Here is a 26,318-nt window from a genome sequence, read left to right as displayed (position 1 = left end):
GGCTTTCCCACCCCTCCGAAGGGGAGGGCTGCAAGGCTAAAGCCCAGCCCTGTGATCTTTCCAGGCACAGTAGCCTTGGTCCTGGTGCTGCAGTACGAGGCGTGAGCTCGTGTTCTCACGATAGCCCGTGTCGGAGCACAGGGATAGTGTGCAGTGCTCTTGGGGTAACAGGGCTGCTGTGTGCACCATCTTCACTGCCTGCTCTGCCCATTTGCTGTCCCATGAGCATGCACTCTCCCTGCACCTTTAACCTCCCTGCCATTGCACTCTATCAGTTCCCACTGCATCCCAGGACACGAACACCCTCGGCTACCCCTGGATGTTCCTGCCATCTCCTGAGATGAAGGTGTTTGTGCTGGTCCTGGGTTCCGCGGTTCACTGAAGTCATGGAAAGCAGCGTTTAATGTTTTCTAATTTCACTGGGCCATGACCTGACAAACACCAAGTTGTCAGCTGTCAGTGAGCACAAGAGGAATTGGTAGCACTCAGCATGGTAAAGGTATTCTGAATTCCTTATTTCCTTCTCTTCCCCAAAACAAGCATTTTAAAATAAGCTGCTCTCCCTGCTGAAGCAGGTGGGGAAAGTACATTCCTAAAGCAAGCTTAGACAGAAATATTTGAAATTACAACAGCTGTTGAGCCCCCATCAATTTTACAGTTTTCTGGCAAAACCTTTAAATGCTTCTCTTGATAAGGAATAAAAAAATCGGAGTCACTTTGTTCTTAATCCAGAGTAGGAAGTTTACACTTTTATTTGCTGATAAAGCAAACTTTCAGTGCCTTTTGCTAAAGTTGAGCTGAAGCTTCAATCTGAAGACGTGCCTCTACTTCCAGATTTAATCATAAATGCTGTAGAAAGAGTCTTCTGAAAAAAAACCAACAAAAAACAGTCACTAGAAAATGAGTGGTTTTAAAATTTCAGGTTTACAGCCTTCCTAGTCATCACTCGGTTGAACATTATAAAAAAAGTCGCTATGCAGTTCAAATAATCCATGTTATTACCATGTACTCATTTAATTGAAGACCAGAGTCCTGTAATTCAAAACTAAGCATACCTCCTACTTCTCACTTTGTTGCTTTTTCTCTTTAATTCACCAGGAAAGGAAAGTTTTACAGGGAAAAGTAATACATCATTTACTGAACAAAGTAAAAAAAGGACAGATCGAGAATAATGGCTTTCAGTTTCCCTTAATTAAACTGGATGCAGACACTTGATCTAGAAAAATAAGCAACACTCATATCAGAGGAGAATTTAACATTATATGCAACAAGTCATCGTATTCAGTAGGGAGGCAACTCGGTATAATCCTACTATTTGCTTAGCAGGAACAACATGAGCCTTCAGCAAGTAAGAACAGTTGCTGAAGACCTTCCAGGATTTCAGCTTAAAATTAATTACTTCAGTCATGATTATTACTTTCCTAAAACTGAAGCAGACTATAGGCAGTGGATCTTGTTTGTGTACATGTGAGCATAAATAGTCTATGGAATGACCAAATTCCACACTTTACAGTCGGCGTGTCCCTGTGGCCAACAGTTCAAGGAGCTTTGGAGCACAGAGATGGGCACTGGGGTCCGATGGGGCGCGGGGTTATAAATGTTATAAATGTTATAAATGTTTGTTATAAATGTTATAAATGTTAATTTCGGCCGGCGCTCAGCAGCAGGCCCCGCCGGCCGTTGCGGCGGTTGAGCGGCGGTTGTGAGGGAGGGCAGGGTCAGTTGAGTGACGGTTGGCACTGAGATCGTGATTGGCTGGAGGCACTCGTGGGCAGCGTAAGAGGGGGAAGCTGATTGGCTGGAAGGACGCGGTGCAGCCGCGCTGCGGCTGGGCCAGCCAATGGGCGCCTTGCTTCTGTTAAATTCTGCCAGGCCTCGGTTTGGCTTCAGTTATGTCTGGTGGCGACTAAAGGTGGCGATTTCTCCAATAAAGGGCTCTGCGGATGCATTGGGAGCTCCGTGTCGCGTTGTTCCCCATTGCTACAGTGTCCTGGGCACTGGGGACATAAGTTGTGATTGTGTAAGTATGGCCCTTTGCAGGTAGGAAGCCAAGTGCAGCGTGTCACTTGTCACCGTTTCTGAAGGGCTGGAAGTGGCAGCAGAATGTTGCAATAGTCACAGGTTACCAGTATGTCAAAAGACTGAGTGTGTTTAAGAGCCTGAGGTGGTGTGGAACTGTAGTCTCTTCTGGGAGAGGGAAAGTTAATCATCTTTCTTTTGTAGAGTTTGTCCAATGGCCTTGCTGCTATTCAAGACACACGGGTTCTGTGATCCTCTCTGCCCCTTTCAGTCCTCTATTCCATGAGAGACGGCCAATTACCCTGAACAAAGAAACGAATGTTTTATCACCTAATTGCAAACGTATCAACAGAATCATCAGTAATGGGGGAAGTTGAGGCAGCTGCTGGGTTTGGCATGGTCCATGCACTGAGTCCTCTCTCTGCTAGATACTGCAAAAGCTCCCTGTGGTATTCTGAAAAGAGAGAACATGCAGCAGGAGAGAAGGCTGTGAAAGAAACCTCTGCACAGCCAAGTAGCAAGAGAGCACGAACTTGGAAATGTGAAATGCATACAAAATATTTTTGTTTCCTACTCAATGGCTAGCATACTCCTGCCGTGTGGTTCTTCCTCTGCTGCCTCTCTTACAGGAGACCCAGATAACATTAAGGAAAATCCTAGAAACTCTTGAAAGCCTCCCTTTGTAGGAGTGAAGATCTCTTACCAATTTTTGCAGAACTTGCTCTCTCCTGACATTTTTCTTTTTATTCTGCTGGATATTCTTTCTTCTAAGAGCAGGGAGGAAAAGCACCCTGAAACTGAAAGGCTGTGTTGCAGTAACTCCAACCCAAACAGCTGTTGCACCAAAAACTTCTTTAGAGGAGAAACGGCAGTCACACAAGTATTGGGGTTTGATTTTCAGTGGGAGTTCCACACATGGATTAATTTGCAAATCCTTAGAGAAACTCTGGGGTCTCAGGTTCCTTGTTTCCCATGTAAGTTTGATTTACATTAGGTGGTTCAGCAGGTGGTAGGGTTCCTCCACCCCACGCCTGGCTGGCCTTTGCCTCCAGCACCCAGGCATGCTCCAGCCCAGGAGCACAGGGAGCCTGTGGTGCCCTGAGGAGGAAGGCATGGCATGGGAGGTCCCTCCAGGCTGCAGAGCCTTAGGGCTGGCTTGTGGTGAGCAGGAGGGCAGGGGCATGCTGCCATCCCCTTTGTCTCTTGAGGGATGGTCGTGCTAGTATTCAGCCCCACAAACCCACCTTGGCCTCCCTGGGGCAATGCTGCTTCCCTTGGACAAAAGCTGCCAGCTCGTGGGAGGTGTTTTCCCTCCATCTCCACCCGAGAGAAGCTCAGCATCAGTCCCCAGCCTGTGGTCCCCAGGTGCACAGGGGCTGCTCAGCCGTGCCCAGCACATGCCCAGGCCTCACTGGTTCCCCAGTGACCCTTGAGCACTTCGGGGTATCCAAGTACGTGCCCGGTGAAATCTCCAACCTGCATTAGCAAGCGTTGCCTTTCCTCCCTGGGGATCCTCTGCTGTGATTGGGATGGACTGACAGCACACAGGCCCCAGGAACAGCACGTCCTGTCTCCTCCTGGACTCAGCAATACATTTTAAATAGGAAACTTCAGAAGATATATAGAGAGAAAGAGGAACAGAACTTTGTGTTTTCAATGCCAAGAAGTTTCAGGACTTTGTGAAGGAAGGTCGAGCATTTGTGTACCTGCTGCTACAACGGATCCCTTCTAGCTGTATGATGCAAGTGGTGTCTCTGATGTGACAGAACCTACCCAGTGTGGAACTCTGGGATACAGGAGAGGCAGAAAAAATATTAACTGACCTTCTTAGTCTGTCAAGTAGGAGCACTAATATTAATTCTTTCACTTTGCAGGAGTTTCAGAAAGAATCATTCAATAGTCATTGCACAATGTATCATAATGCCATAGACAACAGCTGCCACAGATATTTCTCCGAAATTGGTGTGGTTCATTTCCCATCTAAACAAGCTCCTTCTGTCTCCCCATTTTTCTCTGGGAAAAATGAAAGAAGAAGAAAAAGGAAGCGCAGTAAGCCATTATTTAGATCTGGGAATAATGAATGTTTATCTGGATTTTGTAACACAAATTATGTAATGAAGCAGAGAAAAGGCTTTTGAACAAATATGTTAATGAGATGGCAGCTAAGGGAGAGGTGACAGAGCTGCCAATTCTGAATCAAATTTTAAACATGATTTTCTTTTGGATCTTTTTTCTTTTGCAGTCGTTAGCCTGCACAATATTTGAATGGACTTTAGGGCACAGACTATATGGGAAACACCAATTCTAGGTCAAGAAAGACTGATCAGCAACATACACTGACTGAGAAAACCCCACTGACTCAAAATTCATAATGAGGGCTTTTATGTAGAAAGTTGTTGGGCACGGGGATTGTGCCGAAAGGACTGTTCATTCAGAGTCTTGAGAGCTTTTCTTGGAAAAACATCAGATGCTCCTCTGGGAACTTAGTTGAAAGCTGCTCCTGAAGCAGGACAGTGGACTGGCAGTAACTGGGATGGATCGATTGGAGGGAAAATGGAGAACAATGAAGGAGTGGTTTTCTCTGCATGCTGGTAATAACTCTTTCTATTTAAATTCTGTGTAAACCTTCCAGTGCATAACATTACCATACAAGAGGTCTTCTAGGCATCTTTTGAAAGCAAGAATCACATAGAGGTAAGTTCTGAGCTGGTTATTTTTTAAATGTGATTTTCAAAAGCCCAAATAGAAAACATTCTTTTTCTGCTAAGTCCTAGAATATCTCAGGGTCAGTTGTTTTAATTTTTGTCTCTCAGTGTCAAATATGATATGACTTACAGTCCTTGTTTAATTTTATTTTGTTAAAACTTTTATACCTCTGGCTGTTGCATGGAGCCTGCAACATGAAACTTTAAAAAGAATGTGAGGAGGTTTTGTCTCGAGAGAGGGTAGCAGTTATCTAGGTCAAATGGACTGCTTTAGAAGAAGCAAACTGTACTTGTGTGCTTGGGCAGCATGTGAATTAGAGGCAGAAAATATGTCTATCTGTAATTAAATGAACCAGCTGTTGCCTGTAAAGCCACCTTTTTACAGACCATTCCTATCCTGCAATAACTGGAGTAACTGGGATGATTGCTTTTAGAGAGTGCAATATAGAGAGAAGAAAAGAATATAGAGTTGCAGAAAAGCAGCATATCTATAAGAAAATCTTTATTTTACTATTTTTCCACCTGGACTGACCCTGGAATTCCTACTTTCTAAGTGGGATTGATTTTCAGTCCTTTTCTCTACCAAATAATACAGGTCAGCCTTTCTTTACTAGTCTTCAGCAGTGTCCCACTTCTGACTGCAACTCTTGGCCATGGTTCACATCATTGACTCTGGTATCTGCAGTATAAAAGAGAAGATTGCAAGACTCTGCATGTGGTTTGACAATGCTGTCAAGGTCATCTCTGCATCTGCTGTCTCCAAAGGTGCAGCTGTTCCTGCCACAGCTGTTCCTTGCCCAGCCATAACTAGCCCAGTCTCTTGAGCTGGCTCTAGCACTCACTAAACACTTCATTGAACACATTCAGCTCACTAACAGCAGAAAAATGTTGTGCTTTCTTTGTCAAGTTAAATCAAATGAACCCCAGAGCCACCAGCTGAGAAATTTCGCAAAGGCCAGGGAAGGTTGGCAGCAGTGAGCCACAAGATAAGCTTGGGTCTGTCACTCAAACCCTTGATTCTTGACATGCTTCAAAATACCTGTGTTTATTAGGGCAGCAGGACAGGAAATGGGAGGAGTGGTATCTTGCAGCCAGGAAAAGGGATTTCAAGTACAAGAGACCTGATTCAGCTCCTGGTTCATGTCACCACCTATGGCTATGCCTTTTTGTAACACAAAAATTTGAGTTCCTTTGAAAACTGATTTGAAACTTACTACCAAGAACAAGAAAAGCACATTATTCAACACTAGGATATCAAAATTTGGCCCATAGGATGCTACAGTCTTCTGCTTCTAAATGATGTCTGCAACCAAAAGCTGATTTTACCCACTGCTTCTAAAGCCGTATGTAAAGCCATTGCTCTCTACTATGTTCAGAGCCATACTGACTAGAGGAAAGGATTCCTTTTCCTTGGAGGTGAGCAATTAGTGCTCAATTAGCATGAGCTGAATTTCAGGCTGTGGGAGGTTTTTGTTTGAATGCTCTTTGGACCACCTAAAACTCCTCCTGCATGTTTTGCAAGTGCTTAGGCTCTCTGCAGCTCCCTTCTACCCAGCTGTCAGACCAGTTCTGTAAAGCAAGCAGCCAACACTTTGTTTGTCTTCTCCTTGGCACAGTGAAAAGGAAGCTCATCATCAAATGATACGGAGGCAAGTTTGCAATAATTCAGCACAATAAGGGAATATTGATTCCCTTTCCTTATTGACAAATAAAAGACTGAGGTGTGGATTAGCTAATTTAATTGCCCGTGGAGTCCCATGTCTCATCCCCAGGTACAGCAAGCAAGTCTCCTTTCACAAGATTAGTCCATCTAAAGGTATCAATACATTTTTTGTCTTTCTTTTTATTTTGGTTTTTTTTCACTGCATCTTATTGAAACAAGAAGACAACAAATCGTATGTGCACTGGTCTGTCAGAATTAACCTTAAAGCAACTCATTTAGAGTTAACTATTTGCATTTTCTTATTTAAGTGCTTCTAGTCCTTTTTCTTTTTTGACTAGGAACCATTTTTTCATTGGAGACAGGCTACAGGAATTCAAGTTTTGGCCGATTCCCCACTTTCTGCTAGACTTTGCACTGGTGTGAAGTTTCCTCTGTGTTGGTAAGTTACCCAGAGGGACTGCTCCGAAAGGTTTGAAGATTTGGAATCTTTCCAGATCCGGTTGGCTACTGCTTTTCTTAGTGGGCATTCACTGCTTTTATAAATGAAAAGTAACATTGGAGTGTCTTGTTTTGAACTTCTGTCACTCAAGTTCCTCTGGTCAGCAGAGGACAAAGAGTGCAAGCTGTAGTCAGAGTTCCCTCATTACTTGCTGTGGAATCTGAAATTCTTTATTTCTGTGGGTAACTGCTTGGTAAGACTGTATTAAGAGACTGCAGGATCAAATTGCTGAGATGAGATTTAGGCTGACTCCAATTTCAGGTGGCTGTTGCCATCTCAGCAGCAAGACCTAAAATATCAACAATTTGTTTGTCCTCTGTGTAGTTGTCCCTTTCTGCCCTCTCAGTCGTGCTGGCCACCATCAGTACCAGCCCCTTTGGATTCCAAGGCTGCGGAGTAGACGAAGTCATTGAATTCAACAACATTAAAATAACCTTTCAAGTTAACCTTCCCGGGTTATTTTTAACCCAGATCCAGAGGCACAATGCCTCTCAAAATAATAGCAAAACACAGCCATGCATGCCTGCACAGACCTTTGTTTTGGGGAGACCCGCACTGTAGTTTTAACTCTCCATTTCCCTGGAGGAGCTCAGTCCTTCCCCAGCACTGTGTGAATGAGCGAGGGACGATCGTCCCCTGCCGAAAGCGCAGCTCCCGAAAGGGTCCGTGCGGTGCGAGCTGTGCTGGCTGGCACCTTAGTGAGGGCTCTGAGCAGGGAGACGGTTCTTGGAGCGCTGTCCCGGCTGCTGTGGGAGCTGATACACGGCCCTTGAGCCGCTTTCCTGGGCACGGAGGGGCTGCAGCAGCCCCGCTCGGGGGTGGCCCTGGGAGGGGGTGCCGTGTCCCCGGCAGGGAGCGCGGCTCGGAGCGCCCCGTTCGCTCGCGGTCCCGGGGCGGACCCGGCGGGGCGGGCGGGACGTGTCGCCCCCGGCCGGGTCCCTCCCGTCCCTCCCGCCCCGTACTTAAAGCGGCGGCGGCGAGCGCTGGTCCCGCTGGCACCCTGACCGTGTCACCCCACAGAGCATGGCCCCGGCGTGCGTGCGGCCCCTGCTGAGGTACCGCTCCTCCGCCATCCTCTTCCTCACGCCGCTGCTGCTGCTGCCGCTGCCGCTCGCTGTGCCCACGCGGGTAAGTGCAGAATCTGGCTCCGGCCCCGCTGTCCCCCGGCCATCCCCACTCCGTCCCCGCTGTCCCCCGGCCATCCCCACTCTGCCCTGCTCCCGGTGGCTCCCAACACCCAACCCATCGTGCCAGCTAGATGCAATTCATTCTGGGCCAAGACAAACCCGTGTGTAGCTGGCCGGCGCGTTTGGAGCTGTCCTGCACGATGTCGTAGCCATTGCAGTGGGCTGAAGGGCAGGAGTGCGTCCCCCAGCTCTCTGCTGAGGCTCTGGAACTCCCAGCGTGTTGCTTGGTGACATTCTCCATCCTGGTGCAGTCAGCCTTGTGCTGTATGAATTGGTCGGGATTTCAAATGCCATGCCCTCCAATTCATCCGTCTTAATTCCAGGGATGGCGATGGCACAACTCGTTTGCGTTCAGTGGAGTTACACCAGCATAAAATTGGAATAACCCAAGGAAGTTTGGGCTTTAATGCCTTGTAGCCTTCTTGACTAAGTGTAAAAGCTCAGTTCACAGAATTTTAGCCTGCTAGAGCTTTGGAGGCTATTCTAATGCTAAAAACAGCCTTTCTTCTGAGCAACTTGTATTGCTCAGTCTGTTTTAAAGTACAGGAAAATTTTATCTGTGTTTATAAATCAAATTGCCAGCCCTTCTGGTTTACCTGTGTAAGTTTTACCAGCCTGGCCTTTCAGTTGAATGGTGGTGCTTTATATAAATGAGGAATTCCTGACCAGTTAAGCTGTACTTTGTCAAAACTAGGAAAGATAACTTCCAAAAGAATTAACTATGTCTTCAGTTTGCCATTATTTGTAGGCATGTTGTGTCATTAGTCTAACCTAAGAAATTACAATATTTCACAATTGGAAGGTAGTATTTCTGTCAGTGACTGCTTCTTTATCCCTCAGCTGGGAGGCAGGTCACTGTGTTTTATGTCAACTGTACAGAAACACCAGAGACATTCTGTGACTGTTCCCATGAATGTCAGATAGGTATAGGTAGAAGTACAAATATATACTTAATACCAAATCTTTGGTTGTTTGAATTGGCCATGGTTGTTGGAGTTAATTTATAAGCATGGTTGTATTTTGAACTTCATATAAATTATTTACTCTGTACTTTATAAAACCACTGTTTTGAATTTTATTCACTTCAAGTTGTTTATTTGTATTTCATACTAGCAACAGATTAACCACAGTCAGTTCTAGCCCTGCATTGCTGCAGTCCAGCATGAATTGTATCATGAGCTGACCTTACATGTATAAAGGGAAGAGACTTTAACAGGATCCACCTGGTGTCTTCTAGTCTCCGAAGAATTTTTCTCTTCAAAACTTGTGCTGTAATTAATCTGGAAACTTTAGGGAAAAAAATGCAAATTGCTTACAAAAGGTGTTTTCTGATTCCTAAACTTCTCAACAAAATTAAGGCATACACATCCATACTTACTAATATCACCTGATGTCAGTTTTTAAGTGTCACTGTCACACCATTTATTTTAGCAATAAAGTCACATTTGTTGTATTACAGTAAATTCCTATAAACACATGCCCTAAATAGGAGCAAATACTGAACTACAGAACACTGACTTCAGCTTTCAAACAGTTCACTGTTAGCTAATGAATGCTTGCTTCTCCTTAAAATTTTTAGAGTACAAACCACGGAAGGCTGGGATACAGAAATGCCTGATCAACAGCCCAAAAAGACAGGTTGCAACAATTCTAAACTAGGGAATCCTCTTAGGAAATAGAGACAGTATGAATTGGGAAAGTAGTTTAATACCTGTAATGTGCTTAGTCACAAAAAGAATAAAAATAATAAAAAAGAAAAAATATAAAAGAGTTTTACTTAGTTTTACTTTACTTTAAAAAGCAAAGAACTTTAAAATTATTTAGTGAAATAGTTTCTGAGCTCAACTGTGTTACTGGACATACATCAAAGACTTGTGAATTTCAAGCAGGCTAATCATCCACACTGGGAAATTTGGCCATCCATTAAAAAGAATTAGCTCTATTGCTGTTATTGGCTCCTAGATGTAAAATCTGCTGACCTCAACCACCAATAGGTACTTGCACACAGTAGTATTTATTTTGTGCAGATGTATTAAAGCAAGCACTATGGTCTTCTTGGTCAAAAAGATTTTTTTTATACAAGCGACTTCAGAACATGATTTAAAAGCACAAGTTTAAGTCCTCATTCAGCAAAACTTGTTAAGGTACAGACACGGAGTGTTTGTGAGCCCCTTGTAAGCACTACCAATGTGTTTCTTATCTTTAAAAACAGTTTCTAATGCTTGAATGTGTCTTCTATAATGTTGCAGGAGGCCAAATGTGGCTATGTCATCATCGTCATGGCTGTGTACTGGTGCACTGAAGTGATTCCCCTGGCTGTCACCTCCCTCATGCCAGTGGTATTTCTCCCTCTGCTTGGAGTTCGGAGCGCTAAATCAGTAAGGAACTCGTGCAATCCAGGTCTGATACAGAGAAATCCAGTGCTCGATCCCTCATCAATATTTAGCCAACAAGTCTTCATTAGTGTTCAGGGCTCTTATATGGGAAGATGCTGAACTCCATTTGTCCAAACTATTAAGAGTGGGGGGCCTGAGGTGGTAGAGGGGAGGGTCTGTTTTGGGCATGGATCCTGCTGGAGAGCATCCCTGTAGTGCCAGCAGTTTGTGTGTTCCCAATGTATGAGAAAGCAGTGCTGACAGTCTTCTGGGAACTCTCAAAATGCATGGGACAAACTGCTGAAAGGATAAGCCAGCAGGGTGCTGGCAGGTATGCTGTGTCCTCCCCAGATCTCATCCTGGGCTGTTTGTGCTGGAGGCACAAGGCACAGGCTGTATTCCGGTTCTGTAGCCCAGCTTCACTACTGCCCAGCAAGCCAGTAAAGCCTGCTGTGGTTGCTGAAGGTGCTGAGAAAGCCCTTTTGGAGCTCAGTATTTCCAGCACCTTCCATACTTTGAGCCCCCAGCTGTGTTTTAGGAAACCGGTATCATTTTACACAATGATGCACAAAGAGCTCCTGCACAGGCAAGGCAGTTACACAGGATTTCAAGGGTTCAGGAAACTGCAGGGAGCCTCTCGTTCTGGTGTTGGCTGGGGCGTGGTGCAATCCATGGATTTGAGAGGGTGGTAGACAAATTGTGTTAGTGAAGCAAGTATTTTGGCCTGACTTACCTTCTCTGTCTTTCAGGTGTGCTTGCAGTACCTAAATAACACAAACATGCTCTTCTTTGGAGGGCTGATTGTTGCAATTTCTGTTGAGCATTGGAAACTTCACAAAAGGATTGCACTGAAGGTCCTTCTGTTTCTTGGGGTGCAACCTGCACTGTAAGAGTATTACATTGTTTTTTTCCTACCTCTTGTCAGTTTAGCAGAGCCCCAGGGATGATATTTAGCAGTCGGCAGAGAAAGGATCCTTCAAGAGCCAATTTAGCTGTATTTGCACAGAGTTTCCAGAAATGAAGTCTAGAAACGGGAACAGTTTATTTGTCCTTTATCCAAAACTAGCATCTGACTAAATTTTAGAGGTTTGCCATTGGGGACAAAATTATGACAGGCTTAATCATGCTCTGGGATTCCTTCAGTGAAGGTGGCAGAGCTGTCCTAGAAAGTAGTTTGGCCCTGCTCTGTACTAGTGGATGCTGCATACATCCCTGCTTGGGCTTTGCTCTCCAAATTACAGTGGCTAGCAGCATCTGTTCACTTTCTTCCCCTCTCTTCTGCATCTTTTTCTCTTTTCAGCCTCATGCTGGGATTTATGTTAGTCACTGCCTTCCTGTCCATGTGGATAAGCAACACAGCCACCACTGCCATGATGGTTCCCATTATCCAGGCTGTCCTGGATCAGTTGGACAGCACGGAGCATGATGTGGCTGTGATGGAACAAGCAGCTGGGCAAACAAATACAGTGATTGAGCTGGAGGAAAAGAGCACATCAGTGTCCACTGCAGAGAATGGTAAGGGCCTACTTACCAATAAACTGATGCTACTGAACTTGCTGCACTCAGCTCCCCAGCCTAGGAGTGCTGTGTACCCTTTCCAAGGAAAGAGGAGGGTAACCTGACTGAAATCCCTTAAATACATGACTTCTAGATTTTACAAAATAACTTTCCGTTTTCATAGCTTGCCATTTTGTATGCTAGTGCTAGATCACAGACAGGTTATGTTCATTCCTTCGAGCTGGAGTCATCCTCCCACAGTTTCCCTAGACTTAACTGCCTGTTTAGGGAAGTGAAGGGCATATCCTGTGGGAAATAACCATCCAAACCCCCAGCATCCCACTTTCTAATCTTGTGATTATCAGTGGGGATTCAGCTTCTAGGCCATGTAGGACTATTTGAAAAAATTGTGTAAACACAATCTATTTTGGTTCTAGGGTAATAAATACTTCTTTATTGACCAGATTGTATGTGGAGGTGGGGAGAAGAAAGAGGACTACTTTAAAAGCCACATGGAAAAGAGGATCTGGCGTAATTTGAGTCACAGTAGACAAACTGTTCTTGTATGACATCTTACCCAGATGCTTGATTCCTCAAAGTCCTCTGCAGTGCTGTGGTTCTACAGTAGGTTTCACCTCATTTGAAATATGTGCACAAACTCAGACCCTCTAGTTTCACTGCTCTGCTGTGGTGTTACAGAGAGCTATATTATTAAATATGATTAAAGATCAGATTCCAAGTGTAGTGAAGATAGTAAGAGTGTGCAAAAAATACCCTTTGATATTGTTGAGTTGGTTGTAATTGTCATAAATTCTTTCTCCTGCTCCATTAGTCCAGTCAGACTTCAAGATTAGAGTGTTAACCTCAGAAAACAAAGGACACAGCAGTAAAGTTCCATGGTTATTGTAAACTGACAAAATGCCAAGCAAGTATTTGGGTTTCAGTGGGTTGTTTTTTTCTTCCTATATTCACATCTGTTAAAGCTGGTTGGGTTCTCACTGTGGAATTGGAATGGTTCCAGTGACTACAATATTTGGCTGGTGGTAAGCCTCTCTGTGAAACAAGACATGACTGGTGAGGAGCTGTGGCACTGATGTGGGCAACAGCATCCTTGGATCATGTAAACCCAGACTGTCAGCCTCTGTCTTCAGTTCCTCATTAACATTAGTCTGAAGTGTTTAGGGAGATATCTGTGGGTTTTAAAATTTAAATAAATGGCACATACAAACTGGAAGCGCTAAGCCTACAGACCCTATCCTGAACTCTTTGCCATTCCAACTTTACCTGAGGCAAATAATTTTCTTTCTGTGTAGTTGTAAGCAATGAACAAGTCCCTGATGACCCCAGATCTTCTGAGGAAAAGAAAAAGAGGAAGCATATACGCAAGGGAATGACACTTTGTATATGCTATGCTGCCAGCATTGGAGGAACTGCAACACTTACTGGAACAGGACCAAATGTGGTACTGAAAGGCCAGATGAATCAGTAAGTAATTTTTGCTGCTTCTTTTAGTTACACTGTCATGCTGTTTGTGTGACCAATTGACTGGTCTTAGATGACAATTTCAGTTGTGAACTTCAAGCAATAAGTTGAGGAACTGAGACTGAGAAAATGTGTATGAAGTGTTGGGCCTCATTTTTTTTTTGCTTCAGCATCTTTTAAAAGGCAGCTATGTGATGGAATTAAGGTCTTCTGAGAAAATTGGAAATACTTGCTGGCAATCGACATGCAAGTGGTTGATTATGAGATATTGGTTCTTCTGTGTCCTCTTTTTCAACTGAAATACAGCACATCAGAAGAGGAACTGCAGTAAAGAGCACCAGAAGAATGTAGATTAACTCTACCCATAAGCACACTGAAGAGAGCTAGAAGGAGCTTGGCCCCTCCTGTAACACTGTTCCTCCATGTGTGGCTGTGGAAACTGAGGAGTTGTGTTTTTCTCTCATTGCTAAACTGAGTTTGGGAACTGATCTACATGGAACCCAATCTGCAGTGGAATTTCTCCAACATTGCTTCCTTGTGTTGCGAGTACTTCAGCCTCAGCTGCTACATTATCTGTTGGTTTTAACACCCAGCTGGAAGTTTGCTATTGATATTTTTCCTCCGATCATTATTGGCAAACACAGAGAAGAACAAAAATTGCCTTTCTTAAAACACTGTCTTCATTCTTTCAAGCCAACTAGCAACTTTTTCATCTGTTGAAGGCAGCAGAAGTACAGGTATTAATTTCAGGGAAGACATTTCTTGCTCTCTTATTAGAATGAATTGGGAGGAAGAAAACATATCCTGTCTTGAGATAAATGAACAGACGTGTTGGAAGTGAAAGGTATCTAGAATGTATGGGAGAACTTTCAGCCACACTTGTCTGACTGAGACCTAAAGTATCAACATAAGCTTCTATATGCATCAAAGTAAAACATAGGGAAAACTGATAATCATTTAAGTTCTGCTCTGAAATCAGGGCTGCCTTCCCCCATGACTTAAGTTAGGCTGTGAATGTTACCTATGCTTACTTGTAATGTTGTCCTAGATTTACATGCATAGTTGTCACCAGCACATACTAAAGGGAGAGTAGATTAATAAATGTTTTGACATTCATATAGAAAGTAATTTATTTGCAGGTTGTACCCCAACAATAATGACATTGTGAATTTTGCTTCCTGGTTTGGATTTGCATTCCCAAACATGGTCCTGATGTTGGTGCTAGCTTGGCTTTGGTTACAGTGCTCCTTCATGGGATTCAAGTGAGTATTTATCTACACAATGTTATGTAAACCCCTAAGTAAGTTAGTGCAGATCAGCTTACTGAGACATCTGGCTAAAAGATATGCAATGACAAGTTATTAATTTTGTAGCAGAGAGCAGGTCCATTTCACAGAAATGTTGAGGTCTGGAAACCTTTTGTGCTCATGGGAGATACATTAAGACAAAAGCGTTATACATTCTTAATCTTCAGACAGAATTGCCTTTTTGTTTTTCAGTCTCTCACCTGTGAATTTCAGCCTTAGGAGAGCTGGCATAGCTGGTTTGTAGCCATTGATTCAAACTAGACTTTTCCGTCCCAGGTTGCTCCAAATTGCCATCCTTTGATAGACCCCATTCTTCTGTGAGAGCTGGCATATCCCCACAAAATACTTTGACACTGTTGTAATTTCTTTATCTGTGGACTCTGCTGTGGTGTGTGTCTGTCCCCAAGACAGCTTCAGAGTGGTAAGGATGTTAAATCCTTCTACTATATTCATACTTACAGTATTTTTTTTCTCAATTTTTCTCAAAGCTTAAAAAAAAGCTGGGGCTGCGGGAAAGAGAGAACTTCCAGAGAAAAAGCTGCATACAATGTGCTGAAGGAAGAAATTAAGAAGTTAGGCTCTGTCTCTTATGCTGAATTAAATGTCCTCCTCTTGTTTGCATTGCTGGTGCTCTTGTGGTTTACCAGAAACCCAGGCTTTGTAAAAGGCTGGGCTTCCTGGCTCTTCAAAGGAGGAGAAAAGTAAGTTTGAGGGTTTTTTTCCATCTTTTACGCTCTTGGTTATTAATCAGATTCCCTCGCTCATACATTCCATTTTGAATGTGGGGTCATTAATTCCAATTTTACCTGACTTCACCTGGTTGCCAGGCTTGATCCAGTGGCTTGTACATGACATTACCAATCACCTATGATTTGACAGTTTGTACTGCAGTGAAAAGGCTGGAGACTGAGACATGAGCAAGCTGAACCTCCTAAAAGAAGAGAAAATTCTGTAATGCTGGTCTCAGTCACACTGACGTACACCTTAGTATTTTGTTTGTATGAGCTCAAATCAGTTGCAGTCACATTTGAATATTTGGTAATATCACCATTAACCAATACCTTAAAACTCACTGGAAAATTGATTTTGTGCTTTGAATGGCTTCTTTGCATAGTGTTCATGCATGGCATATTAGGAACATAAAATAACCATGTTGGGACTATTATTCAGGGCATTTCTTTAGATGTCTGTCTTTGAGATACAACTGTTGGGTCTTGGCTTCAGCACAGAGAAGGAACCCTGCTCCAGGAAGGATGAGTTGTCATCCAGGACTCTGGTTATTAATGTGTATTGTAGCTTGTTTCTTTTATTATTGTGTTTATATTATGGTAGGTCTGAGAGACCTCAGACATGAGCTATGACCCATTTTGCTCAAGCCCCAAATGGGATGGCAAAGATCAGTGACTAGAATGCTGGAAGGCATCCCTTTTCTAGGAGAAAGGTGTCCATTTTCTAGCCTGTATTCTCTTTTCTTCCTTAGGTACATCACTGATTCTGTTCCTGCTATGTTTGTTGCCCTGTTACTGTTTATCCTTCCTGCTCAAAAGCCCACATTCACAGCCTGCAATCCAAGCAAGTCCGACCCTGAACAGACTGAAAAAGGTATTTAAAAGAGAGACTGTAGTACTGTGAAACAGCTAACCCACTCAGCTAACAAAGCACAAACATGCACTGGATTTGCATCCAATTCTTTAGAGCAGCTCTCTACCTCCTTTGTTGGGCAGGGCTGGGGCACAGTCCTTGTGTGTGTTACCCTCACCCTGTGCAGATTTCTCAGTACTGGTACCTTATAGAACAGGAGACAAAGTGTCTTCACTCTCCTAAAACTTGTTCTACTTTTCATTTCTCACTTCAGATATAAAGCCATTTTTATCAGCCCCGCTGCTAGAATGGGATGCGGTTCAAAGGAAGATGCCCTGGAGCATTGTGCTGCTGCTGGGAGGAGGTTTTGCTTTGGCTGATGCAAGCGCAGTATGTCCTGAAATCTGTTTTTCTCTGACTCAAAGGCGAATTTCCCTGGTTTGTTATCTAGTCCTGTATTACTGGGCATGCACCCAAAGCCAAACCCAGTAGCAAAGTTCAGATCTGGAGAGAGATCTAAATTAGCAAAAACCAAGGAAAGGTGAATGCTTGTGAGTTTTTCTAGGAATTTTTGTTCTCTGCCCGAGTTTCTTTAATTTGTCCTACCTCTTGGAGACTGCTGAGTAGGTTGGGATCTTCACTGTCTGGACGGTCCAGAAAAGCATCCTTTCTTATTTCTGTAATCATCCCAATCTTGGCTCTGGCTAGAAAAGTAGAAGTATAGATAGCATTTGTCAGAGTTTCAGAACTATTTGCGGTTTGTTTAAAGGTGATATATCTTCAGACTTAAAGCAAAACCACTGCTGAAGTGGTCAGAAAGAAAATCCTGGCTTGAAGCTATATTCATAAATTCACAGAAGAGGCAGCTAAATTCCCAAAACAGGAAGGAATCTTGGGGTGAACCGTATTGTTTCCTTCATCACTGCTAAGATGCATCTAAATCAAAGCAAATGTTAGCTATCAGTAGTACCATACTTTGGGGAAAGTCACGTATAAGTTTTGTGGCTCATTAGGTTTAAACCATGGGGCAAATTAAAGCTTTGGGCCTTACATTCATCTACATACATCACACATAAATTATTATAACTCCAGAGCATTAAAAACGATCAAGTCAGAGATTTTGTAACCTGTTTGTATCAATTACTGACTGTCTTCTGACAACGGAGCATTCATACGGAATCATAACCTTCAGAAACCTTAGAAAAATGTGCCAAGAAGCTTCTGGGCCATACGTTAAGTATTTGCAATGGCCTCAGAAAAAAATTCTTGTTTAGCAAGAAAGCCATAATTTTGTAACCTATGCGTGAGCAAGTATTTGGTTTTCAGAAGAATCAGAAAAGTGGGATTCAGTGTTATGTCTAGGCAGGGAATTTCTTTTAGTTTTTGTGACAGATCATTGTACTTTCCTGGACGGTGTTTGTATAATTCAGGACTCCTTTAGCATTATTTGACAGGAATGTTGCCCATAACATGGCTTCTAAACTTCACTGAAACCCACGGTTTTTTCTTGCAGAACTCTGGGCTCTCAGCTTGGCTGGGTCGTCAAATGACTCCATTAGGATCTATCCCACCATGGGCCATTGCAACAGTGATCTCCCTTATTATAGCTGTCTTCACTGAGTGCACCAGTAACGTGGCCACAGCTACCCTCTTCCTGCCTGTCTTTGCATCCCTGGTAAGATTGCTTCTGTCCTGTTGCCTTGTCAGCTGGAGGATCAGAGTTAAACTGGGTGGCAAAGCAATATTACATTTATTGTCTTGGATGTTGCTCCAGTGTAGTTAAAAGGAAGCCAGATCATGCCTTCTGTAAGGTGTGTGCCTTGGCCCTGGAGAAAGTGAAGTGGCAGTCACTTTTTTCAGTATAGATTAGCAAACATCAGTTTCTTCTGGTCATTTTGAACCATCAACTTAGAACTGGAAAAACACACATACACAAAACACAAACCAAAACAAAATCCAGCACTTCCTGATGATGCCTTTGGATTACTCATCTTCACGTTTTGTGCTGAAATACGAAAAGTGGTAGGCTTGATTATTATAAATGTGTAATTTCTTATGGGAACCCAATTTTAAAACTTAGGGAGGAAAACCTGATAAGTTTTACTGCCTTTTCTGAGCAGAATAGAAACTGTGGCATAAAGAGAAAAATAGGTTACTTTGTTCTTTAATTAGGAAAGGACAAGCACTTTATTCTAGACTATTTCATCGAAGAAAAATTACCCCAGTCAAGGTACTGAGCTATTAATGACTTAAATTGGCACTTAAGTTTTGCATCCCACAGAGTTTATGTAAAGTCTAAGAGTGTCACCCCACGTGCCTAGTAATTACAATCCCATTCCTGTGTTCCTTGGAAAAAGGGTGGTCCGAGGTCAAAGAAAAGATTGTTGGATATATTTGACCAGAAATGTAAATTATACCATAGAGAAAAACAAGCAACATGAAAGAAACAAGCCTTGTTTTTAAGTATCATGGGACAGGAAACAAGAGCAAGTTATCTTTAAGCACATGAGGATTTCAGAATAAAATGTTTGTGAATTATTCTGGTGATGTAATACAAGGAAACAAAATAAGCCTAAGTATCTCAGTGGTCTGGGGTAGATTGGTCCTTTATGATTTTCTTTTCAAATACCCCCCAGAGTGATATTCTCTCCATTTCATTGCAGGCTACATCTATCAGGATCCACCCTTTGTATGTTATGCTGCCTGCTACCCTCAGTGCTTCATTTGCCTTCATGCTACCTGTTGCAACACCCCCAAATGCAATAGTGTTCTCTTATGGCCACATCCGTGTTTTGGATATGGTAAGATAATTGCCTTCTCTCTTATCTAAAATTCTCCACTGCTTTCTTCCCGAAGTATGGTGAGAGTTTAATTTTCTTAGCAGAGTATTTCCAAAGTACCAGGAAGCTCTTAGGGGCTGTAACTGCCACTCTATGCCCCTCTCTCCTGCAGTGTTAATATTGTGATATAAATTTGCATCTCTGAAGTAACAGTACTTTTCTCACAGCTTTGGCAGACATACAGACTGGCCCAAGTGAAATGAAAAACTGACAAGTCACAAGTTCCTGAAACCTGAAGGGTTAAAATGCAGTCATGCCCTGCAGTGTTCTGGGGCTTTGGCGAGTGTCTAAAGCCTTGTCTCCACTGGAGCTGAAAGCAGAAGGTAGCAATCAGTAGCCCTTGGCTCTGGTCCTTTGATTTTCTGCCAGACCACACAGGGCAGGTTCTGGGTGGAACACACAAACTTTACTGGTTTTCTAACTGGGTACTTGAAGAGGGCATAAGCTGTTCTCTAACTAATAAGAATGACTTGTTACACATGCCTTAAAGCTCCTAGACTGGTTATATACATAGCAAAGTGCTCAAAGACTTTGCATAGTGTGTTCCCTGGTATCTCCACCCAAGCAAGAGTAGAAGGCAGCAGATACAATGGCAATTTCTGTGATTTATTTGACCGTCTTTCTTGTGTGTGTTCAAGTAGGCCTTGCTGCAGTTTGCTGTGCTGGTGTTTGGGTGTTGCTCGTTTGAACTTGCTGTGCTGGTGTTTAGTTATTGTTGTTGGTTTGGGTTTTTTCCTCACAGGTTAAATCTGGAATAGTGATGAACGTCATTGGAGTCCTCAGTGTCACACTGGCCATCAACACATGGGGAAGACCTATGTTTGGGCTGGACACATTCCCAGCCTGGGCAAACACCACAACAAAACAGTGAGCTGTGAAGAATTCGTGTGTTAAACAAGGAAAGTACCCTTAGTACTCCCTGTTGCTTAAAGTCCTGCATAGAGTCTCATCACCCCTTCAGATCCAGTGGTGGGTGTTTGCTCCCTTCCAGCAGTCACACATCAGGTCAGGTCTGAACCAATCCAATCTTACTCCAGCTGTGCTGGAGCCAAAAGCGTTTGCAATTCTACAACCTGAGGTGTCGGGATCGTAAGTATGATCAAGTGATCTGCTGTACCTCCAATCAAGGTCAAGAATTAGGATTTTACAGTGGAAAGATCTGTGGGTGTGACCTGGGATTTGCTCCCAGACTTGCTGGGTTTCCCCGTGCAAGTCAGTTCATTTCTTTTTGCCTATTTCCCCTCCTAAAGAAAATGTTACGGAGCCTATCTAGCTTACTGAGGTATTATGAGGACATAAGGGTCAAATTCCTGCAGCCATAGTGATTTCCTGACTCATGATAATGGGTGCAAGGTATTAAGTTACAGAATCATAGAATTCTGTATAGAAGATCTGGCATATAGCATAGTGTTGTGTAGGATATTCAGTAGTTACATTATCAATGTGAATTTTCTTTATGGAACTGGAAAAATACATTTTTATCTAGAAGTGAGGGAAATATTTATCCACAAAATTACCAGGTGCTTTATTGAGCAGAAAACTGCTTCAATAATGGATTTCTGTGCCTTTCTCTTCGTGCTCTTTCACAGTGCTAAGCACCATAAACTGTCTGCTGAGTGTTCCCGAGAGCCACCAGTGGCTCCCTGTCTTCCCAGCTGGCTGCACGTGGTGCAGCCTCACACTTCTTCCAGGGAATGGTGGAGCATGTGGATAAACACTTCCACTTGCAGAGTCTATCTAAGGAAGAGACCAGTTCTAGTGCCAAGAATTGGCTTGCTCACAGATATTTGTCACCACCTGAAACTTATCACTGTATTTTTTTGAAGAAAGTGAAACCAGGAACAGTTGAGCACCTTATGTCCTTTGACAGTCACCACCTAATGCTGATTTGCATCTCTAGGTATCTAAATGCATTTGAGAAAGGGACTTTCTCTGCTTTCAGATGGACTTCATAGAGTAAGAACATGTGTTTTTTGCCAGATACATGGTGCTTGCTCTGCTCTGTCTGACAAGTAAGATAGAAGGGAGCTTGCATGGGTAGATGATACTGAGCTTGGCTATCTCAGTTCATGCAGACCAAAACTCTTCTAAAACCAGTTCCAGCTAAAAGCTGTAGGACAGACACTTCACTGTCCTGTGTGCAGAAAAGAATGTTCTGAAAGGTTCTTGAAGGGGAGAAATTGCCCTCACCTCAGCTAGGGGAGAGCTTCACTCTGTTGCTGGACAAGAAGGAAGCAAATGCTGTTGTCATCGAGTCACACAGGGTGTTTCATGGTCAGGAGTTCTGGGCCAGGGGAAGTGTGCATGTGGGGTAACAGAGTGTTGGGTTTATTGCAACTGAAGCATCGGACCTATCACCTCTCTGTACTGTTAATAGAAGTTTCTTTTTGAGACACTTTTATGACACCCTGTGATTGATTCATATTCAATATAAATGGGTGGGTTGCATAATTAGAGCATAATTAGACAAATAAAAACTTTTTAGAACTGTCTCCCCTCCTGTATAACATAGTGGACCACTTGTTTCTGCATTAGGTTCCACTGTAGCACAGTTGCCCCAGTAAGATCCAGGAAGGTACACACTGTAGTGAATAATGCAAAGCAGAGGTTTGGACACCACTCTTAAGTGTCTTCAGACCTGAATATCAGTGGTTTCTCTTCTTTCATCAGCTAAGTGATAACTCAAGTTTGCATCCCTGAAGATGCTCAGGTGGGACCAAATCAGATGGCATACCCTACCAACTGTCCCATTAATTTCAGAGTAAAGGATTATAAGAATCTAAGAAACACAACCAGTTTTTAAGAATTAATGTTGAACAAACTTTCCAGTATAACAGGCACAAATGGGCTTTTCTTCAGCATGAAGCATGCATGGTGTCCTGTTCCAGTGCCCTGAGTAAATACACATTACTTACAGTGGACAATGCAAGGACAATTGCTTTGTGGCTAGATCTGGTTTACAGCCCTTCAGCTGCAGGACAAGTATCAGGATAGAAGCTTATCAGGCATGGCATCTATTTTGTTCCTCATCAAAGGATTATGGTTTCAGATGCAGAAGTTGTGATGGTCCTAAGGTAGTGGCCTAAAAGAATCCCTTTGCCCTCCACTTTAAAACATGCACCCCCAGCACCCCCAGAAAAGATGGGAGGATCCTTAGTGTGGGCTTTGTCAGGGTGGGTTATTGAGCCACCCTGAGTGAGCAAACAGTTCCCATTTTACCATATGAGGGCAGAGTGTGATTCCTTGTGGTCAGTGATGAGTCTGTCAGCTGGCCAGCTGGCAGCACAGCTGGCAGTGCTGCTTCTAAGGAGCTAAATTATTGCTTTCTTATTTTCTGCCCACTCTCTATGGATCCTTAGCTTTTCCTTTCTCCACTCAAAATACCAATTTACCAAAATACCAAGTTGCTAATGCTGTTTCTGCAAATACTGAGTGTTCCAAACCTGCAGTGTTATGATCTGGACTCGTGCTTGGGAACAGTCTCACAATTGTGAATGAGTTCATAAATGACCAAACTACATGAAAACATACAAAGGGAGAACAAAGGTATTTCTTGCCCATGTGTTGAACATCTAGATCTGTGAAATAGAGAAGAAAAACCTCTCAGCATTCTCTGTGTGATCAGAAGAAGTCCCAGCCTGAAGAGTGGTTTGGATTTGTTGGTGTTGTCCACTGAGTTCTGAGCAGTGGGTAGTGCATTCCAGCTGAGTTTTGATCTCACTTGAACTCAGTCTTTGGTTTACTCAGCCTTTGTTTTCCAGCTCAGGTGTGTTACCACTTGAAACAGCAGTAACCTGGTTGTAGCCAAACCCAACATTTGCTGACAAAATTGGAATTGGACAGCTGGTGAAAATCAGCCCAGAAAAAGACATAGATCAGTCCTAGCCAAAATGCAGCAGTGGTTCCCTAACATACCACCTCTTCCTGTTTAGTAGTGATGTATTGTATACGTTTTTACACGCTTCACATCTTTTTTTCCCCAAGTGTCTGTGCTAAATATGTGAAGAAGTGGGTGGTAACGAATCTTGAGCCTTTGGATCATGTGACAGAGTTTTGACAATGTTTTCCAGTGTGGGTGAATAAATGTGTGACTTTGACAAGTCTCATCAATCTTTGTGCCATTGAGAGGTTTTCAGCACTTTTGTACCTTGCACCACAAGGCCACCTGTCTGCTGCAAGAGGCTTGGGCTCAGCATTTGTCTGCATGGTTTAATGGCAAAGTGCTGATTCTCCTCTGCCCAGAAGAACCCTCCCAGTGGCAGCTCTTCAGTGTCAGATCAGACCTTCTGATACCCTTAGTGTATCTTTGCTGGCCTCTGTGTGAAGGGTCTGTGGTGCAGAGAGGGTTTGCCATGCCCTGCAGACTGCCTCTGCATGGCAGAGAAATTCTGAGGGAAGTACAGCCCTTAGCATTGGGAGCACAGAGAAAAGGTAGGTGTGCCATGCTGCCCTGTGGTGATTGGGAACTGCTTAATACAAGCTTTGGTAGTTATTTAAAAATAGAGCTGACTATACTGAAACTATTTTTGGCCATTTAGGTTTTTCTGGAGCACTTAGTCAATAGTTGCCATTCATTATGGTGTAAATGTAGATTTACATTTACTGTAGATTCTGGCCATAAGAAAGAGACTGTTTCTTCTGTCAAAGAAAAGATGTTATCCTTCCCCAGTTTTCTTCAGTGCTCTACTTACCCACACAAAGTTATTTCCCAGTCTTATTTGGCACATAGCACTTCAATAAGTTTTCATAAGCTGTTTCAGGCCAGAGTGTGAGCCTCATTATAATGTTCATAAAATATTTTTAATAGACAAACCATTTTCTTGAAATAACTGAATGTTCTAAATCTAATTTATTGTAGTTTCCTTTGTGAGCTATTCTTTGAGAACAATAACTTGGGTTGGGTCTTTGCAAATATTTTAGAAAGCCAGCTGAAGATCAAATTTCCACCAGAAACAAAGTTAATACAATCTTTCAATTAAGGAATGACTATTCTGGAGGAAGTTTCTATCTTACTTCAATATTTTGCCTTGGCTGTACGGTCAGAAATAAGAAACATAGGAATGTATATTGCTCCTGGCAAATGGCTGACTTCAATTCACCTGCTGTCCAGGTGTCCTAATAGAAGCCTCACATATTTTTAACCAACTTATTAATGAAAAACATAAAATGCGTTCTGACACGTGACATTTAACCTTGAATTTATCTTTGAATTCTAGTGTTTGTCTGAAGCTGGAGGAGTACCACAGTCACAGAAGTACACGTGCCAGTGCCTTCAGTAGACCAGTCTTCTTACACGATTTCATCCAATTTGCAGCTTACTTCAGTGGTGTTCAGCATCTGCAGATAAAGTGGTTCCACCACGACTGTTATTGGCTGCCTTCTGAAATGCACATTACCTGCCAGTTTCTTGACCTCAAAAAAGAGAACTTAGTGAAGAGTTAAGCCTTTAATTAAATATGTTCTGACAATTGTTTTAGTCACTGAAAACTATGATCTTGTTTCTATTGAATTACAATTACAGCATTGAAGTAAAAAAATTGCAGACTTTGTTCTAGTTTGTTATAAATATAACATAATGCATACTATGCTCTCTGTTATTTAACCATATTTGAAGCATGATGCTCTCCAGTCTACAGGAGTTGTCTTGCATTCTGTGGGTAAAATCCTGTCAGCTGTTGTCCATGTTAATGTCAGTTTGCATTCTATTCCAAAGCAGTGGGTGAATGGGTGAACAAGAGGGGATGTCTTAGGTTTCATGCACTGGTGTAAAGCACTTCCCTGTTTCATCTCACTTGATCAGTTTTCAGTAATGAAATTGCTGGATCTTCTTTTCTCTCTGGTGCAAATGCACTGCACTATGGTGTCACAGCATTTCACTTCCTCAGTGTTTACCTTCAAGATTCAACAGCATGCTAGACAAGACTTTATTTTTTCTTGTGTCTCATAAGACCTTGGTGGCTTCAGGTCCCAGAAGTGACTCCATTTAAGAGCTGTGTCTCTATGCCAATTCTGATGAGTTAAGATAAACTTGCTGTCCTAAACCATCACATTTCTGAGCAGGCAACAGCAATGATAGCAGTCTAGTCTCTATGAAAAGAGAAACTGAGACAGCAATGTCATCCTGGTTCTATGACAGTAGGACAAATTCCTGGCTCACATTTATATTAACACATATCTTGCAAGTTTGGCTCACCTGACATTTAAAAACCAAAATAATTCAAACTTTTCTTAGAGAATGTTCTCAGTTAGTATACTAAAATCCTGATTTTCAATTTTGTTCCTACTTTGATGGACAAGAATTGAGATGTTTGACTTAACTCTGGCAAAACTACATGGTGATTTATTTTTGTGACCAATCCTTTTTTAGGATTCTCTCCTCTGAAATCACTCTTGGGAGAGAAATCCTGTTCTAGAATAGCAGTGCAGACACGTGGGACCTATTTGATCTCTTCTTTTAGCTCAAAGTCTGTATTTACTGGGGAGTGACTTGTTATGTTTTGATATAGTAATAGTAGTATTCCACAACCACTAAAATGTCTAAAAAAGCAACCTTTTTTATTAAGAAAAAACTATGCACGGATCCTTTTTATATGGTTTTTGTAATCCAATTCCCAGGGAAAAAAATCATACTACATAGGAAAAGATACTATTATAGAAAATTGCTAAGTTGGATGCCAAAAATGTTTCAACGAATGAAAATAGAAAATAATTAAATGACAAAAAAAGGAAGATATTAGAAGGGTTTCAGGTAAGTCTGTAAAGATTGCTTTCACTGCTGCTGCTCACTCATGGAGCATTTGCTTATTAATGGTTTTACTCTGAGACAACTGTGTTTTAATTAATGAAGAATTATGTGCAGAGGTTGACAGAAATCTCCTTGGCTGACTGTAAAGTCACTATAAAAAACAAAACCCACAGCTCGAGACTTGTCCAATATCCAGTATTTACCATTAAACTTCAAACACAGTTTAGTATTTTAGGGTGGATTCTCTCCACTTCCTTTTGCTCTGGAAGTGATGAACAGTGGCTTTGTCTAGTACAAAGCTAAAATGAATGTTCTGCAAATACAAACAAAAGTTCATCCTTTTTTAATCCTTCCCAGCTCAAGGGTTATCTGGGGAAAAAAAACCATGCCAGGAACATTAACCCCAAAGCCACATTCT

The 26,318-nt window shown here is 42.6% G+C and overlaps 1 protein-coding gene and 1 long non-coding RNA gene across 9 annotated transcripts; one reads left to right on the top strand and one right to left on the bottom strand.

The window, feature by feature from the left end:
• Positions 1-782: 782 nt before the first annotated feature.
• LOC148221466 (uncharacterized) lies at positions 783-8,408 on the bottom strand. The gene is made up of 3 exons (XR_015807940.1): positions 8,173-8,408; positions 3,843-5,403; positions 783-2,321 (listed from the first exon to the last, which is right to left on the bottom strand). It is a non-coding gene; the product is annotated as an uncharacterized LOC148221466 (long non-coding RNA).
• On the top strand, positions 4,427-24,703 carry LOC106856035 (Na(+)/citrate cotransporter). Of its 8 annotated transcripts, XM_014881110.2 has the most exons (15): positions 4,427-4,713; positions 6,726-6,826; positions 7,907-8,014; positions 10,323-10,451; positions 11,198-11,334; positions 11,749-11,963; positions 13,259-13,430; positions 14,567-14,689; positions 15,223-15,435; positions 16,215-16,336; positions 16,590-16,705; positions 17,829-17,990; positions 18,979-19,116; positions 19,898-20,054; positions 24,372-24,703. In XM_014881110.2, exons 3-14 carry the CDS (start codon positions 7,910-7,912, stop codon positions 20,024-20,026), a joined length of 1,761 nt encoding a protein of 586 aa, XP_014736596.2. In that variant the 5' UTR covers positions 4,427-4,713; positions 6,726-6,826; positions 7,907-7,909; the 3' UTR covers positions 20,027-20,054; positions 24,372-24,703. The 8 variants fall into 8 exon arrangements, with proteins under 8 accessions (XP_014736596.2, XP_088033230.1, XP_088033231.1 ...); XM_088177104.1 differs by having other exon boundaries at positions 19,898-24,703; XM_088177105.1 differs by having other exon boundaries at positions 4,475-4,610; positions 19,898-24,703.
• The last annotated feature ends 1,615 nt before the right edge of the window (positions 24,704-26,318 follow it).

Source organism: Sturnus vulgaris, chromosome 21 (genome assembly GCF_052056855.1).
Source record: "Sturnus vulgaris isolate bStuVul1 chromosome 21, bStuVul1.hap1, whole genome shotgun sequence".
NCBI classification, from domain to species: domain Eukaryota; kingdom Metazoa; phylum Chordata; class Aves; order Passeriformes; family Sturnidae; genus Sturnus; species Sturnus vulgaris.
Note: the sequence above shows the minus strand (reverse complement) of the source record. Positions and strands in the feature narration are given on the sequence as shown.